General features: G+C 61.1%; 2 protein-coding genes across 8 annotated transcripts; one reads left to right on the top strand and one right to left on the bottom strand.

Annotated features, from left to right (window-relative positions):
• Positions 1 to 119: 119 nt before the first annotated feature.
• SMPD2 (sphingomyelin phosphodiesterase 2) lies at positions 120 to 4,802 on the top strand. Of its 2 annotated transcripts, none has more exons than XM_056511368.1 (11): positions 120 to 179; positions 1,430 to 1,560; positions 2,012 to 2,108; positions 2,195 to 2,271; positions 2,539 to 2,632; positions 2,710 to 2,799; positions 3,107 to 3,189; positions 3,386 to 3,518; positions 3,590 to 3,694; positions 3,765 to 3,921; positions 4,082 to 4,802. In XM_056511368.1, exons 2-11 carry the CDS (start codon positions 1,511 to 1,513, stop codon positions 4,423 to 4,425), a joined length of 1,230 nt encoding a protein of 409 aa, XP_056367343.1. In that variant the 5' UTR covers positions 120 to 179; positions 1,430 to 1,510; the 3' UTR covers positions 4,426 to 4,802. The 2 variants fall into 2 exon arrangements, with proteins under 2 accessions (XP_056367343.1, XP_056367342.1); XM_056511367.1 differs by lacking the exon at positions 120 to 179 and adding an exon at positions 387 to 873.
• Positions 4,612 to 16,985, bottom strand: MICAL1 (microtubule associated monooxygenase, calponin and LIM domain containing 1). Of its 6 annotated transcripts, none has more exons than XM_056511358.1 (27): positions 16,851 to 16,946; positions 14,268 to 14,398; positions 13,451 to 13,686; positions 13,096 to 13,374; positions 12,245 to 12,452; positions 12,045 to 12,152; positions 11,790 to 11,888; positions 11,558 to 11,713; positions 11,252 to 11,352; positions 10,728 to 10,985; positions 10,115 to 10,230; positions 9,905 to 10,031; positions 9,595 to 9,667; positions 9,053 to 9,203; positions 8,792 to 8,979; positions 8,578 to 8,684; positions 8,444 to 8,494; positions 8,286 to 8,363; positions 7,783 to 7,957; positions 7,605 to 7,687; positions 7,039 to 7,495; positions 6,838 to 6,920; positions 6,575 to 6,673; positions 6,367 to 6,460; positions 6,190 to 6,289; positions 6,023 to 6,096; positions 4,612 to 5,938 (listed from the first exon to the last, which is right to left on the bottom strand). In XM_056511358.1, exons 4-27 carry the CDS (start codon positions 13,354 to 13,356, stop codon positions 5,808 to 5,810), a joined length of 3,378 nt encoding a protein of 1,125 aa, XP_056367333.1. In that variant the 5' UTR covers positions 13,357 to 13,374; positions 13,451 to 13,686; positions 14,268 to 14,398; positions 16,851 to 16,946; the 3' UTR covers positions 4,612 to 5,807. The 6 variants fall into 6 exon arrangements, with proteins under 6 accessions (XP_056367333.1, XP_056367332.1, XP_056367330.1 ...); XM_056511357.1 differs by having other exon boundaries at positions 14,268 to 14,621; positions 16,851 to 16,945; XM_056511355.1 differs by lacking the exon at positions 14,268 to 14,398 and having other exon boundaries at positions 16,851 to 16,985.
• Between the last annotated feature and the right edge of the window lie 7 nt (positions 16,986 to 16,992).

Below are 16,992 nucleotides of genomic sequence, written 5' to 3' on the forward strand. Positions count from 1 at the left end.
CGCGCCCCGTTACACCCATCGCACCCCGTTACACCCACCACACCCTGCCCGGCCCCTCCGCCCTTCCCGGCCCCATTCACCCCCCCAGTCCCGGCCCCGGTCCTGCCCCTTCCGCCCCGCTCCGCTGCCTGCCGGGACGGGTAGTCCCGCGGCCCCGCGCCGCTGCCGGCCCGCTGCAGGTCCGCGTTCGGCCCGCGGCTCCCGCTGCTCCCGCTGCGCTCCTCCGGCCCGCTCCGCCTGTTGCCCGCTGCCGGTGCCGCTCCTCCCGGCCCGCTCCGCCTGTTGCCCGCTGCCGGTGCCGCTCCTCCCGGCCCGCTCCGCCTGTTGCCCGCTACCGGTGCCGCTCCTCCCGGCCCGCTCCGCCTGTTGCTCCGCTGCCGGTGCCGCTCCTCCTGTAGTTCCGATCCTCCCATTGCTCCGCTCCCCCGCTTGCCCTGCTGCCCGCCTCTCTCCGTCTGTAGCTCTGGTCCTCCTGTAGCTCCGATCCTCCTATAGCTCTTATCTTCCTGTAGTAGTTCTGATCCTCCTGTAGCTCCGATTCTCCTGTATCTCCGATCCTCTCAATGCTCCGCTCCCCCGCTTGCCCCGCTGCCGTCGCCGCTCCTCCTGCAGCTCCGATGCTCCTGTTTCCCTTTCTCCTGTTTCCCCGCTCCTGTCCCCTCTCTCGTTTCCCCGCTCCTATCCCCTCTCTCCTATTTCCCCGCTTGTCCCCGCTCCACCTGTTGCCGCTGTCCCGCTCCTTGTCCCGCTGCTGTCCCGCTCCTTGTCCCGCTGCTGTCCCCTGCATCCCGCGGGGAGCGCCGCTGGGGGCTCAGGCTTGGCAGAAGCCGCCGGCATTAATTAGCGCGGCTCAGGAGCGGGATGAGCCGCTCGGTAATCCCGAGGGGCAGGCAGAGCCTGGCTGCCCGCACCGGCATCCTGCAGCTCCGGGGTTGCTCTTTTTAGCTTCTAAGCCGGAAACTGGGCGATCTCACGGGGTCAGGCAGGGGAGAAGCGGAGCTGGCGGGGTTCTGGGGCTGCTCCGGAGCTGCTGGCTCCACTGGGGTTTGGGGTCCCGAAAAGGATCCGTGGGCTTCCCGGGTGGGGGGGCGTGTGACGGTGTCACATGCCCGTGGCTTGCAGTTTCACTTTGAAACCAGGGTGAAAGTCTGGCCTGGAACACAACTCCCTGACAGGCAGGGGGGGTTTCAGCTCTGTACCCCATCCCTGGTGTCCCCAGCCACTGGATGTAGGGTCACAGGGGTGGTTTGGGTACATGGATCCGTGTACAGGGGCAATTTAGGGTTTGGAGTGGTCCTTGTGTGCAGGAAAAGAAGGCAAAGGCCTGGAGCACCCCGAGCACTCTTCCTTCCTTCCTGGCCTTTGCTGGCCTTTGCCCTGGCTCAGCCCTTCTGCCTTCCCAGCCTGACTCCTTGGCTCTGTCCTGCAGCCTGCACCGGCTCCCGGGGGCTGTCACCCCAACCCGCTCCCTGCCGGGCTCCCCTCTGCCCGGGGCTGCCCCCCGACAGCGATGGAGGGAGAGCCCACCCTGCGCCTCCGAATCTTCGACCTCAACTGCTGGTGAGTCCAGACATCGCCAGGTCCATGCCAGGGTGGATATGGGGGCACCACACTGGGAACGGGTCCCACCTTGGGGCTACCTTCATGGCCCCTTCATTTTGGGGTCACACCACTCTCTCAGCCCCAGAGGATCATGAGGTGCTTGGTTGGGTAGTGCCCTCTGTCCTCTCTGTGCTTGTTAGCCCCAGAAGAACCCTCCATTAGCACCCCAAGCAAGGATGAGCTGCCTCAATTCTGCAGGCAGGAGAAGCTGTCCCCAAACAGCCTCCCTGCACATCCTTCTTGTCCCCATGTCCTCGCATGGCCCTTTCCCCTTCCCATCTTTCCCATTTGCATCCTGCCCCTACTGGTAGTGGAGCCCTCTTTCTCTCCCTCGTTTTGGGTCACAGTGGGCCCCAAGAGCCCCCATCCCCCTGTCCCCACCAGGCCTTGACTGTCCCCTCTGTGGCAGGGCCATCCGCTACCTGAGCAAGCGGCGGCAGGAGCGCGTCCGGCTCATCGGGGACAAGCTGCGCCAGGAGGGCTTTGACCTGGTGCTGCTGCAGGAGGTGAGGGCAGGTTGTGAGCAAAGTGCACCCATTCCCAGCCTGGGAGATGAGCGTGCCTGTTCTCAGCCTGTCCCACTGTTCTCCAGGTGTGGAGCGAGCAGGACTACAGTGACCTGAAGGTGAAGCTAGCAGGCTGTTACCCCTTCTCCCATTACTTCCGCAGGTGAGAAGGGCAGGGTCAGCCCCCTGGGGCTGTCTGTGGGGCAGTGCCAGGGCTGTGCCATGTCCTCGGGGTTTACCACTTGCAAAGACCACTGCAGGTCCTTTAGGTCACCTCTGTTGCTGTGGGATACCCCATGCCTGGGCAGCGGGGTGCTCACAGGAGGGATCACACTGGGATCCAGGCACATGGGGAGTCCTGGCTCAGGGCTAGGGCGAGGCAAAGGTTTTGGGAACCGCATCTCCTGACTGTGCTTTTTCCTTCCCACAGTGGGGTGATCGGCAGTGGCCTCTGCGTCTTCTCCAGATTCCCCATTCTGGACACACTCCTCTACCAGTACTCACTGAATGGGTACCCCTACATGGTAAGTGGGGTGGGGGGCACTGTGGGTGTCCCACAGAGCCTCAGTAGCTCTGACCTGCCTTTCTTCCCCTTGGGCAGCTCCAGCATGGGGACTGGTTCTGTGGCAAGTCCGTCGGTCTCGTCGTTATGAAGATCTCAGGGATCATCTTCAACGTCTACGTCACCCACGTGAGCATCCCGGGGAAAACCCAGCATGGGGGAACAATGGGGAGGAGGGGAAGGAGTGGCCATACCCCTCTTTTACTGTCCCCTTGCTTTAACCACTGCTGCCCTGGACTATGCACTGATTTAATAAAATACTGCTGGGGGCAGTGACCCGGCTATGCACTGGGATGAGTGTCCCAGTGCTGTCCCCAGTGGGGGTGACATAAAGACAGAGGTGTTTGGAGGGGTTGGGTGGGTTTGCAGGGAGCCTGGGAGCAGGACAGGTGTCGGTGTGGCAGTCACAGCCCCTTTGCTTTCCTGGTCTCTCCAGCTGCACGCCGAGTACTGCCGGGACAAGGACGCCTACCTGCCCCACCGCCTGGTGCAGGCCTGGGAGCTGGCACAGTTCATCCGGTGAGCAGCTGCAGGTGTCCCCCTGCAGATCCCCAGGATGTGTGGGGTCACCCCTGCCCCTGGGGCTTGCACTGCAGAGAGCTCCCATTTGCACCAGTGCCAGTCAGGAATAAGGCTGAGGAGCACTGGGCAGGTCCCAGTCGCTGCAGTCTGGTGCCAGCAGGGCAGGGAAGGACAGCCACCCCTGTGCTCACAGACACACCTCAAAGGCAGCAGACGTGGTGCTGCTGGGAGGGGACCTGAACATGCACCCTGAAGATGTGGGCATCCGGCTGCTGCGGGGCTGGACGGGGCTGCGGGACGCCTTTGCTGAGGCCACGCGCTTTGAGGTGAGCTGAGGGGCTGAGTGGGGTCCCAGGGCACACCAAGAGCCCCCCACCCACCCAGGCTCTTGTCTCAGGGCTGTAAGAATGGCTGCACCCTTGTCCCTGACAACTGCTTCACTAACAAGTCAGAGATGCTGCCCTTCCCGCTGGGCATCCGCATTGACTACATCCTCTACAAGGTAACAGGGAGTGTCTGCCACCAGCTGGGAGGGGTGAGGCACTGCTGTGACCCCCTGTCCCCTCACCCAGGCCATCTCCAGCTTCACGGTGAAGTGTGAAGAGCTGAAGACCACCACAGGCACAGCCCCAGGCATGGCCATCCCCTTCTCAGACCATGAAGCCGTGATGGCAACACTGCACATCCAGAGGCAGGGGCAGCCTGCAGGTGCCACCCTGGGCACAGCTGGTACGTTGGGGGGCTGCTGGATGGACTGCTGGAATTGGATTCAGTTCTTTGGGGATGTTTGTGGAGGAATGCAGAGCGGTGGGGATGGGGAGAAGGGTATGGGGGTGTGTAGGGATGGTATAGGGTGGTCCCACCATGCTGAGGGCTCCTGTCCCCGCAGACCTGGCACTGGCAGACGTGGTGACAGAGGCACGGACAGAGGTGGGCGTGGGGCTGCGGGCGGCGCAGCGGCAGCGCTACTCCTGGGGCAGGATGGCCGTGCTGGCCCTGCTGCTGCTGCTGCTCCAGGCTGCAGCTGCACTGGGCACACTGGCCGGGCTGGGAGCAGAGCAGCCCTTCCCCAAGCTCTCCTTCTGCCTCCTGGCCTTCCTCTCCCTCGCCACCCTCGTCGTCGCCACCGGTCTCCACATCTTTCACACCATGGAGGTGAAGATGCTGCATGGCACCGAGGACCAGATGTGGATGGCACTGAGGGCCCTGCAGGAGCGTCCCAGCGAAGGCTGAGCTGAGGCTGTGGGTGTTCCACAATGTCCCCTTGGCCCCACCATGTCCCCTTTTTCATCCTTGTTTTTAGCTGACTTCAGGTTTTAGGCGAGCAGCCAATGCAGTAGTGCAGATTTGACAGCTGCCTCTGGGTGAAATTAAGGTTTTTGGGGTAGATTTATTGCATTGACCCCTGTGAGAACCACGATGGAGGCAGATTTTTATTGCTGTCTTTTTAAACACACCCTTTTGTACATGGAGGAACCCACTGGCCTGGCTGGAAGGCCTGAGACGCTGAGGCTCCCCTTGCCTGGGGTGGCCTCAAAGTTTACACTGGTGGCTGTTGAGGCAACCAGTCCTAACTCTGATGGAAAATAAAGGTGGTATTTTAACCTTTGGCACTGGGTCAGGGGGGCTTTATTTGAAGGGAGAGGGTTTGCAGCAGGATTGTAGGGCTGGTACAAACACAGGAAGGGCTGGAGGAGGTGCTGACGGGAATGGCAGGGTGGTGTTGCTAAGAGAGGAACCTATGCCTGGGACCCCCATCCCAACACATCTGGGGCTGCCATGAGCACCATTTGGCCACAGAGGCCACCTTGCAACAGCCAAGGACTCTAGGGGTGCCTGAGGTCTGTGCAAAGGCCAGTGTGGCATTGCCAAGCAGAAGAAATCCCAAAGGGGCAAGGAGGGCACAGCCCTTGCCCTTGGTGTTAGAGTGCTGGCCCTGAGCAAAATTCCCTTAGGAACTACTGGACAAAAAGTCCTTCCCTGGCCCAGGGGGCTCATGGTAGGGTTCTTACCCTGGTTTCCTGCAGCAGCTGGGGCAGTGTGGACGTGGCATCCAAAAGCAGTGATGCAGAGTGGCTGGATCAGCCCAGTCTGTCTGTCACTGGCCCCAGCTTGTACAGCCAGATATCCCTGGAGATGGACAGTGCAGGCTGGGATGGATGCCCTCAATTGGGAAGGATGTCCCAGGGTGGCTTTGAGGGACCATTCCTGAAGGTGCCCCTGCACATACAGCATCTGCCCTGGTGGCAGTCACCTCCTCGCTGCTGGGAGCCACCACAGCCCCCTTTTGTAGTCCCCTGTGAGTCTTGTTTTCCAGCAAGCACAAGGCAAAAGCAATCCAGCCACGCACAGGAATGTCCTCTCAGCAGCCCACAGCTGAGAGTGCTCCTCAGTGTCTCCACATGTGGGCATCCACCAGCGGGTCCGGCCCCTCCGTGACAAACTTTGGCAAGCAGGGAGCTGGATTTGCTGTGGCAGCTGCTGGCACTTGCAGGCATCTGGGGCATTGCCACCTCTCAGAGTGCTGCTCAGCCCAGACTCACACACACACACACACACACACACACACTCTGCTTGTCCCTGGGAGGATCCAGTGGCTCTGGGGGCTGTGCAAATCAAGCCTGCAGCTCGCTGAGCCGCTTCTCCTCCTGCAACTGGATGAGGACGTTCCGCTTATTCACCACCTCCACCAGCTGCTTCAGGATCTCCTGCTCAGCCTTCTCATCCTCAGCTGTCCTCAGGGTATCTGTGGGAGCAGGGGTCAGAGTAGAGCTGGGAATGCCACAAGCCCTGAGCTGGGATCCTCTCCCTGGCACATGCTGGCACTCACCCTCCTTGTTCATGTAACTCCGGAGCTTCTCGTCAAGCTGACACTGCTGCTCCTCCAGCTTCAGCTCCTGCACCCTGTGGGGAGGAAAAGGGTGTGGGTACTGGGTTCACAGGAGATAGGGTGAGCTGAGCCCCCACACCGAGTAGGGAGCATCCCCCAAGCCTCACGCGATCATGAGGTCCGACTCCTCGGTCATCAGATTGTTCTTCTTCTGCACCAGGTACAGCAGCTGGTTTGTCCACTGTGTCTGCTGGTCAGCCGGGCTCTCTGCAGGGCAGGGGAATGGTGAGAGGGGTGCAGACCCCCCTTGCAGGGTCACAGTGCCCTGCCCGTCCTGGCCTTACCGTTCTCATCCCGGAGTAACTTCTCCAGCTTGATGCCCTGCTGCTCCAGCTCCCGGAATGTCACCTCGATCTCCTCCAGCCGCCTCTGGATGGCCTGTAGGAGAAGGGCAGCACTCATCTGCAGGCCAGCACGTGGCCAGCAGCAGCAGGATGGAGGGGACAGGGTACAGTGTCACTCTGAGGACCTGGCTCTCCCCTGTGGGGTTACCTGGGCTCTGCAGAACCTCTTCATCTGGGATTCCCTGGCCCGGCGGGCCAGTGTGCGCTTCCAGGTGGGGTATTTCTCCTCTTCCCTGGGGTCTGGGTACTGTGAAAGAATGGTGGCATGGGCAGGGGGGTCAGTCCCTGCACCAGGCACCTCCTGCCTTGGCAGCCACAGCTGAGCCAGACCCGGTGCCCCTGTGAGAGGAGCAAGAACCCCAGCCACCCCCTGTGCTGGTGGTACCAGCACCACCTGGGGAAAATCCTCACCAGCTCTTTCACGATGCCAAGGCCTGTGCACTCCTCCTCTCCTTTCTCCTCCTCCTCCTCCTCGCTGTCACTCTCCTCCAAATCTGCCCAAGCAAGGAGCTGTTTCAGGCTGGCTCCTCATGAGCAAGATGTGGGATACAGCAGGGTCCTGGGGGGACTGAGAGCTCTGCTCATCTGGAGGCTCCAGTTTGTACCACCTACCTTTCTCCATGTCAATTTTCTCCTCCTCCTCCTCCTTGCAGGCGCCGTGTCCTTGCCGTAGGGCAGGGAGGGCCTCAGGTGCTGCTTGGGGCCGCAGACGAGCTGGCTTCGGTGGAGGCTCAGGCTCTGCTTCACTGGTGAGGTTCAGCGTGGACAGACTGAGCTTCTCCAGTGGTGTAAGGACGATCTTCCTCCTGCCCCCACTCTCCTCACCCTCCTCTGCTGTCTGTTGGGGCTCTGCTCTGGGAACCTCCTCTTCCCTCACATCCCCCCCAGGCTGTGCCAGCAGCTCCTGCTCCTCTGTGTCACCAGCATCTGCAGTGTCCTCAGCTTCCCCAGGCTCTTCTTCCCCTGCCTGTGGGGCTGCTGGAGTGGGCTGAAGTGGACTGGGTGCCCAATCCATGGGGGACACACATGAGCTTCCAGCATCTGAGGGTGGGTGGGCAGCAGCAGCATCCTAGGGCAGAGCCAGAGCAGAGGCATGATACAGCACAGGGCCACACCCAACCACCCCCCTCCACATTTTGCCTTTCCTCGATCACCTACAGGGATTTAGGGTGATTTACCCCATCAGGCAGTGCTGAAGCTTCATCCCGGGCCAGATCCACGCTGGGTGGGTTGGGGTAATGCAGCGAGCAGTAAAAATGACCTGGGGGGAGAAGGGGGGAGCAAACTCCCGTGACAACCTGCAGGGTGGAGAAGTGGCACCCCAAGCACCCCCCTCCCCAGAAAAAGCTGCCTCACCATCCTTGTCGTGGAAGGCGTAGTCGCCCAGGCGCAGGGTGGCCCCGCAGCGCCGGCACTGGAAGCAGCCGCGGTGGAAGAAGCGTCCCTCGGCGCTGGCTCGCTCCAGGATGTACACACGGCGGCCGCAGAAGTAGCAGGCGTCACTGTTCTCCCCTGTCCTCTCCCTCGGTGGCTGCAGGGGGGGTGGACAGGCTGGGGTGGCACCGGGGGCCTGGCACCCACCCTGCCCCGTGGTTGTGCCAGCAGCCATGGGGGCACAGGGCAGGGCTCTGCCCCTCTCGCGGCGCTGGGTGCTTGGGATGGGTGAGGGAGCGGCAAGTCTTGGCTCAGGAAAACCAGTTGGGTCAGGAAACAGGCAGGGAGGAGCTGGGAACCTGTGGGCGTTCGCTTGTGCAGCCCTGGTCCCAGCCCTTGGCTCGGCCCGGCCAGCTGCTGGTGCCCTGCTGGTGCCCACCTGCCCTGAGCTGGACTGTCCATCCCAAGGTGACACAAGGACCAACCTGCCCTGGGTCCGTCACGATGGTTTGCAGCAGCTCGTGGGCACTGTCCGGAGTGTCTCCATCCAGCCCCGTGTCCAGCTACAAGTGACCCAAGGGGAGGGTCAGCCCCCCACTCTCCCCCCAGGACAGCCCCCGTGGGGCTCCTGGGGCAGACCCACCTCAGTGTCCCTGCGGCTCTTCTTGGCCTCAGTGTCCTTCTGGGCACTGTCCTGCAGATCCAAAGGGGGTGGTTAGGGTGGGGAGTGGGACAGAGTTTTGGTGTGTCACAAGGGTCTGGGTGGGGGTCTCTCACCTGGGCACGTTTGTGTGCCAGGTTCCGGCTCTTCTGCAGCTTACTGAGGAAGAGGAGGGCCCCTCGCGTGCCACAGGGAGACAGCGGCTTCTTGCTGACCTCCACCTCTGCACAGGACATGGCCATTTTGGTGGGACCCACCCAACAAAGAGGAGAGCAGCCAGCCTGCCCCAGTGAGGCTCAGGATGGGACAAATCCCCCCAAAATCTCACACCTGGACAGGTCCTGAAAACTTGATGGAAGTGGCTGAGGTAGGTGATGAGGTCCAGGCGGTCAGGCTCTGTCATGGTGGCCATCTCAATACTGGAGAGGACAGGCTGGATGCCCAGCTCCTGCTCTGCTATGTCCAGCATCATCTGGTTGGTCTGAACTGCATCCTGGGAGTCCACTGAGTCAAAGTCCCTGTGGGGAGACACGGCTGCCCTCAGGGTGGGCTCTGCAGAGCAGGGGGTCCCGGGGGGTCCCAGGCACTCACACCAGGTCTGGGCGGAAGCGGTGGATGAGGGCACACAGGGCCAAGCCACTGCTCCAGGAGCTGCTGAAGTTGGTCACGGCCACGCCAGGGTACCCAGCTGTGCTGGCCTGGCACCAGCTCAGCAGCTCTTCACAGACAGCTCCAGGGGCTGCTGGGGAAGCAGAGACAGGAGACACCACCTCCAGTTCCCCTCCTGCCTCAGCATCCGTGCTTTAACAGGGAAGGGATCCCATGGCAGCAACCTGAGACATCCCCTGTCCCCCCACAGCCATCCCCACAAGTCTATGTTGATAAAGCATATGTCAGTATTGGCTCAGCATCAATGCAGGCTGGAGGGGCACAGCCTTGTCCCCAGAAGGCAGCAAGGGGGCTGTGTCCCCATGTGGGACACAAGCAGAGGGGATAGAAACCATTGGTGTCACCAGGACAGCCTGCTGGACACAGGCCAGGGTGCAAGAAACAAGGATGGGGAGGAAAATCAGGGCAGTAGCCACTTGGGCATGGGCTGCTGGAAGGAATGGGGCAGGATTGGTTGCTCCTACCAGTACTGAGCCTGTTGTCACTCTTCCTCTTGGAGTCCACCTCCACCATGCCCACGAGGTAGAGGTCCCTGACCTGCCAATGGGGACATGCCAGTGGTGGGTCACCACCTGTACAGAGCCAATGACACCACACAGGGAGCTGGCCCTGGCAAGGGGGACACCTGGACACCCCCATACAACTCTCCAGAACCCTCTGCCATCCACAATGGGCAATGCATTCAATGTCCTGGGCTTCAGAACACATCCTTTGGGGTCAGGGGACTGTCACAATGACAGCCAGGGAGGTCCCACGGCAGGAGTGGCCAGGTACCTGGCTGGCTTTGATGGCCTGCAGGTTGATGTTGGGGTAGCGTGTGGCCGGGTCGATGCTGTACTGACTGATGTTCTTGTTGGTGTTGTCTGGGGATGTCTGCGAAAGATGCTGGTAGATGCTCTCCCTGGGTGCAAGAAACATCAAGGTGCATCACTGCTGCCATCCTCAGGTGCTCCAGACCCAGCCCAGCAGGATGGGGACACTCACCTCTCAGCCAGCACCTCCAGCGGGGGGGTCCCGGCCGCCCACCGCCGCACCATCCACGCCGCATCGAAGGCAGCGAGGAAACCCCTGGCCACCCCAGTGCCCAGAGGCCAGAAGGGCTGTGAAGGGAAAGGCAGAGCTGGAACTGGACTTGCATGGCTGGTCAGGGCAGCTGGGAGGAGGCTGGGAGCTGCCAGGCTTGGCCAGGGATGAAAGGGAGCGGCAGCAGGACGTGCACCGAGAGGATGGGTGACCGTCTCCTCCCCAGCCAGCACAGCTGCGTCTGGGGAGGGGCTGGGCTGCTCCTCCATCCTGAACCAACCCCAGCTCTCTGATGGGGCTGGAAAAGGGGATAACCTCCCTAAAACATGCACTACTGCGAGCCTGCCCAAGGAAAAGGGGATAACCTCCCTAAAACATGCACTACTGCGAGCCTGCCCAAGGAAAAGGGGATAACCTCCCTAAAACATGCACTACTGCGAGCCTGCCCAAGGATGAGGCGCACTGGGTAATCGCGATGAGAAGCAGTTAGGGAGGGGAAATGTATTGCAAGCAATGCATCTTGCAGGGAGAGGGAAATGGGGGCAGGAGGCAGCGCTGCAGGGGAAGCTCTCACCTCCACCAGGCAGTCGCCCACCAGCCCCAGGAGCAGGCGGCTCCCGTTGTGCTCCCGCACCAGCGCTGCGTTCTCCGAGCGCGTCATGCAGGTGAAGTCGAACATGTCAACATCCGGCAGCTCCCGGTGGTTGAGGGCAAACTCCAGCTCGGGCAGGCAGTAGTTGGTGGAGAAGTTGGCAGCTTCTTTGGCATAGCTAAGGAGGGCGTCCCGGTTCACATTCTCCGGGGACAGGAGGCTCTCGATGTCCGCTTTGTCCTGTGGGGATGGGGTGAAGCTGACTGGGATGTGGGAGGTGATGTTTGTCCCTCAGCCTGGGAGCACACAGCCCTTTGGGTGCAGCTGTGCCACTGCACTCTCACTACCCTGGAAGGATTTTTCCTGCAGCACAGGTGGCAGCTGCTGCAGCCCCTACCACCCCAGGGGTGTGCAGTCAAACTAGCAACCACAATTTGCATCCCGCTTTCAATGCTTTCAGCTGCTCACTGCTGTGAGATCCCAGGGCCAGATCCTGCCCTTCTCACCTGCAGGATGACCCCCTTCTTGAGCAGGCTCTGCTTCTTGGCCGTCATGACGAAATAGTGAGTGTCATCCTTGTAGTACACGATGTTTTCCAGATCAATGCCTGGTGACAGGGAAAGGGCTGAGCCAGGGCCATGGGGTGTCCCAGCACTGGGCTCAGACACCAAATGTCCCCTGCAGTGGGGTATCATGTGGGGACATGCACCCCATAACTGGGGACATCCTGGGGCTGAACCTCCAGCTCCCTCAGGAGGGGCAGGAGTGCCCAATGTCCCACATGCAGGGGATGGGACCACAGGACCACTGACCCGTTTTGTTGTAGAGGTTCTGGAAGAACTTCTGGTTGTAGATTCGGGCCACGCCGCTGATCTCAGCCACCTCCACCTCAGCGCGGCTGTGCCGGTTGATGAAGTTGGTGGTGATGCCAATGGCCAACTTCCCACGCGTCTCCTTCCGCTTGAACCCTGCAGCAGGGCAGAGCTGTGAGCCCCCACCCAGCTCCCACACCAGCCCTGGGGCTGCAGGGACACCTGCTGTCACCTTCAGGGACAAATTTGCCACCGCCAGCTGAGATGAGGATGTCAAACTCGTAGTGGGTGAGGGGAGAGGAACTGGGCTGCAGCACAGCCTGCCAGCCACCTGCAGGGAGAGAGAGGGGTGGTCATGAATGTGCAGGGGAAGGGCTGCATCTCATTCCTCCCAAAAAGGCCCAGCAGAGGGATTGGGGAGTTCAGAGTGGCCACCCACAGCCCAGGAATGCCTCCCACCCTGGGGTAATACCAGGAGATACCGTACCTGCCTTGCTTGTGGGGGGAACAAGGCCCTCGAACTTCACATTGATGTGCACCTCCACCCCCAGGAGCAAAGCCACCTTCAGCAGGATCAGCTGGAGCTGCCGGATACCTGGAGGGGAGAGAGGCACTCCGGGCTGCACCCCTGGGTTCCTGGACTCCCCACAGTCAGGGTGCCCAGAGCCTGGTGCCCCTAGAACTCACTGATGTGGTCCAGCGTGCCGGTGCAGAAGCGCCCGTAGAACTTCTTGGCGCCCAGCGCCCGCAGGTCGTGGATGGTGAAGGGCCAGAGGTGCAGGACGTTGTTTCGGGAGAAGGAGTCGCGTTTCTCCAGCAGCACCACGCGGGCTCCCAGCAGCGCCAGCTCGATGGCCGCCCGCAGCCCGCAGGGGCCGGCGCCCACCACCAGGCACTGCCAGGGCACAGCACAGCACGGCGTGGGTGGGCAGCCCCAGAGCAGCGGGTGGGTGAGCCCCCAGCACCTCCCCGCCTGCTGGGTCAGGATCTGGCCTTCCTCAGTACTCCTCTTCTCAAACTGGGGTGCCCCTCACCCCTGAACCTTGCCTTCACACAGGGCAATGGCAGCAATTAAAACACTGGGTCAGATAAAGTCTGCTGCAGCCCTGACATGGGTTTGGTCTCCTGGCAGCTTCTGCACAGGGCTGGGACAACAGGGCACAGCAGTCAAGACAAAAGCCATCATCTCTGGGACAGGGAACAGATGTCCCCAAGAGGACATCCTACTTGGAATGCTCTTGAAAGCTCAGAAGGAACTTGACAGGTCCCTCAGCCCTGCCATGGGATGTCCCCAGTGAGAGGCAGCTGGGAGGAGGAAGGACGCTGCTGGCTGGGTGGCACTGAGGTGGCATCATGCCATGGGGAGCTGAGCAGTGCTAATTAACATCCTGTCCCATTAAACTCCACCAACCTCGCGTCTGGCACATCCTGCATCCTCCTGGGACGAGAGCCAGAGTGTCCCAAGGGATGTTCTCACCCTGGAGACAAGGACACAGGGCAGGGAGGGACCCAAACCCCTCACCCCACACCCTGGGTACCTTGGTGCCAGCACAGGCTGTGCCCTGGTCGTAGTCCTTGTGCCCAGCTTTCTTATCCAGCTTGCTCCACAAAGCCTTGGCATTCCAGTAGTTGAGGGCAGCCTTGAGGCCGTGGTAGAGCTGCAGCCCAGAGCCCTGCAGCCCCAGCTGCTGGCACAGCTCCACGAAGCAGCCCAGCACCTCCCGGCACTCCCCAGCACGCAGGAACCTCTCGAAGATGGCATGGGCCGGGTTGCCCGGCTCGTCGGCCGGCACACTCATCCCGTGTCACCCTGCAGCCTGGCTCAGGGACAGCAGAGGTCAGCAGGGAGGGGACCCTCCCCATCCCCACCCCAAAAGGCATCCCATACCAGACCTGGTGTCTCAGTGCCAGGTTTCCCAGCTGCAGGTGCTGGTGGGTGGTGATGGCACTGTCAAAATTGGCGCACTTTGTGGCAGCAGCTGATGGAACTGTCCCTGGATGCTGCACCCAGGGAGCCACGGGGCCACCCTGCCACTGCACCCAGAGAGCCACGGGGCCACCCTGGTGTCAGGGGAGGGGATGGGGAGGGCTGTGGCAGCAGCAAGTGGCGTCCTCCATGCAGCGGGTACCTGCAACAGGCAAGAGCAGAGCGAGTTGTTTTGCAGCAAAGATACCGCTTCCTTCCTCTGCAGCCTCGGCCTCACTAGGGGGGATGGGAGGGAGCTCCTGGCTTTAGGAGTCAGCCACACAGCTGCTGCAAAAACCAGCAACACCAGCCCAGGGGCTGGAAGGAGCAGCCTGGCTTCTGCAGCTGGAGTGGGGTGACCTTTTCCCCCACCACTTCTACCACTCCTGGAGCGGGGTGGGGAGGCAGATTAGCACAGAGGAAGCACCGGTGAGGAAATCAAATAGAAGTCAAATCACCCTACAAACAGCCCCATCGTGCCACGGAAGCTGTGGGAGGAGGGGTGCAGCACATTCCCTCTAGGCACCCCAAAACCCCCTGCCCCTGGCATCACCCAGGACACCAGCTCTCCCTGCATCTGTGTCCCACACCCAGCACTGCCCCGAGCAGCAAGAACAAAGTTTTGCCTTTTCCAGCCACTGTCACCAAGCCCCGGGGCTGTGAGAGGCTCCCCCAGCACAGCAGAGACACGGTGCTGCCGAGGAGGATCTGCTGGAAAGGCTCGGGAAGACGGAGAGCTCTCACCTTTGAACCTCCGGTCTTTGCCCTCTGCCCTGTTATCGTGGGCACGTGGCAGCACCAGGAAGGTGGTGGCCACTCCTGCAGTGGGACAAGGATGCCATGAATAAATTAGGCAATTCCTCAGGAGAAGGGAGCTGGGGGTGTGCGGAGAAAGGAGTTACTTAAGCGCTTAAATTTTGGCTCGAAAGACAGAATTCTAGCAGGATTTCAAGCTCAGTCTCACTCAGGACTCTCCCAACACCAGAATGTGCCTTGCAAAGCAGTTCTGCAGGTCACCTTCCCTCCAATCACTTCTGCAGGTCACCTTCCCTTCCAGCATCACACTCAGGAAATCCGGGCATTTTAACCACTTCCTTCCTGGGCAGACATAAAGCAGATAAGGCACCCGGTGTGGCACACCAGGGACTGGCACCCAGAGTGGGGACAGAGGACATGGCCTGTGCATTCATGATGGGCCTGTGAGACCTGAGGACAGACTTCTGCTCTTCCCCTGAGCGCTGCTAGTGAGACAGGATGAGCCTGGGGAAACTGAGGCAGCGCTGCAAACCTCCCCAGAGAGTCTGCAGTGCTTCTACCATAGAGACTGGCCAGGCAGCACTGCTGGCCAGGCACCAGTGCCCCATGAGGATGAGTTGTCCTCCAGGAGCTCAGGTCACCACACTGGCACCTGCCAAGGTCACCACACAGCAGCCCCAGGGAGATGGGACAAAGGATGGGAGCATCTACTCCAGCCTCAGCAGCCCCTGGCTCTGAAAAAAACCCTTTTCTCAGCCTTGATTCCCACTGGACATGATGCCAGGGGGAGCGTGCTGCCCAGCAAAGCTTTCCAGCCCCTACGCTCTGGCAGGGAGGCTCAGAGGAGGCAGAACAACAGGCCTTGTGTTACAGTTTCCTGCAGAAAGGATTATCCTGCCAGCACTCTGGCACACTCAAACCCCCTTGACAACTGCAAGCAAGGTCAGAAACTCCTAGGAAAACTCAGCTCCTGCAGGCTTGATATAAAACCCCAGTTTTTAGCCCACAAAGGCCAGTGGCAGCGGAGGAAGGCACAGTCTGAGCCAGGCTGCCTCTGGCTCTGTTCCTTCCATCAAAGCCTTTTGCATTTCTTCCCTGAACACTGTTCCTGCAAGCAGGAGGGAGGAGGGGGGGGTTGCAGCCAGCCCTGACTCATCTCCTGTCAGCTTTGGCTGGCTGCAGAAATGCCTATGGGGACATCACCCCATGGGGACAGGGTCTGACACATGGGGAGCACCCCTGGAGCAGGAACACTCCATCGTGCCCTGCGAATCAGGGTCTCCCTCTTGCCCTTGCAGGAGAAGCAGCCTCTTGGGAGGAGGTGGGGGAAGCTGCTTGGGAGCTCACGTGTCTTCCAGGCACATGGAAATGGGGTGGGAAAGGACACGGCTCCAGAGCTGATGAAAGCAGATCAGCTGCGCTGGCTCCCAGCATGGACAGGCTGTTCCAGGTTTGGGATCCAGCCTGGACACCACTTACTGAGCTGGGCTGGACCAGGAGAGCCCTTCCAGTGAGAGGCAGGATGGAGGGACCCAACAGCTTGGCCAAAGCTTTGCTTTAACCACCAGCTGAGCTGCGAGGGTGTCAGGAAGGGGTGAAGGCATTGGAAGCTCTTACAAATATTATTGTGCTCAGGAGAAACATCCCAGGTGTGGGACTGGGCAGGGAGACCACTCTGGCCAACACCACTGAAACTTGCCTTGATTTGGGTGGGTTTTAATCCTTGGAGGGAAAGAAAAATCCCTGCCAGCTCTTCTGGTGTGAGGCAGGGATGTGGGTGCATGAGCATACCCCAGCTTTGCAAGGCTCCAGCATGGAGCTACAGGGAGAAGGGCTGAGGAGAGGGGACAAACCCGAGTGGCCCTGCCAAGGATCCACACACAACAGCCTGGCCACGTCCCGGGGAGCCCTGGGCACAGACAACAGCTGGGGGGGAACAAACGTGCCCCCCGATTTTTGCTGCTCAGCCTGTCCCCCCTGCCCAACACCAGCTCACGGAGGGACCTGGCTCTTGCAACCGAATCTTGGTAAAAAGAGGAAGTCTGGTCGCGGCCAGGCTTCACACTCCACATAATTTCCCTCTTCCTGCTTCTCCTTTACCCCAAAGCACATCTGTGACAAAGACATCTGCGTGATGATGCACAGAGCATCCCTCATGGATCTTAGCAAAGCTCTTCCCACCCCATCCTACTCATCACTGGGAGCACTGGTGGTTCTGGAACGGAGGAGGAGGAGCAGCAGAAGTCAGGGGCTGGAGGGGAAAAGCAGCGAGGATGGAGCAGGGGGGACCCCGCTGCCCTCGGAGAGGCTGTGGGGAGGGGTCAGCCGGAGAAAAAGCGCTACCCTGCCACGGAGAGTCCCAGGGGAGCGGGACAGAGGGTCGGGGGGCTGAGCCCTCCCCAGGCCAGCAGAATCACCGCTGGGTTTTGTCACCCCCCCCCGTCCCACTGCGCAGCGATGCTCACAGCGCGGCGGGCGAGGGGACCGGCGGTCGGGACACGGGGCTGGGCAGCAGAGCCCTGACCCCCCCCACGCCCAGGGATGCTCTTCCCATCCTCACCCTCCACTCACCTCCACAGCCCCTCGGAGGGGGGAAACTGAGGCACGGACGGGGCGTGGGGAGGGGCCGGAGCTGGGCGCAGACAGCGAGCAGGAAACGAGCTCCAGCTCCGCAAAGAGCAGCCTCCGGCCGGCCCGGCCCTCCTCTCCTCTC

The sequence above is a fragment of the Oenanthe melanoleuca genome, chromosome 26 (genome assembly GCF_029582105.1).
Source record: "Oenanthe melanoleuca isolate GR-GAL-2019-014 chromosome 26, OMel1.0, whole genome shotgun sequence".
In the NCBI taxonomy this organism is placed as follows: domain Eukaryota; kingdom Metazoa; phylum Chordata; class Aves; order Passeriformes; family Muscicapidae; genus Oenanthe; species Oenanthe melanoleuca.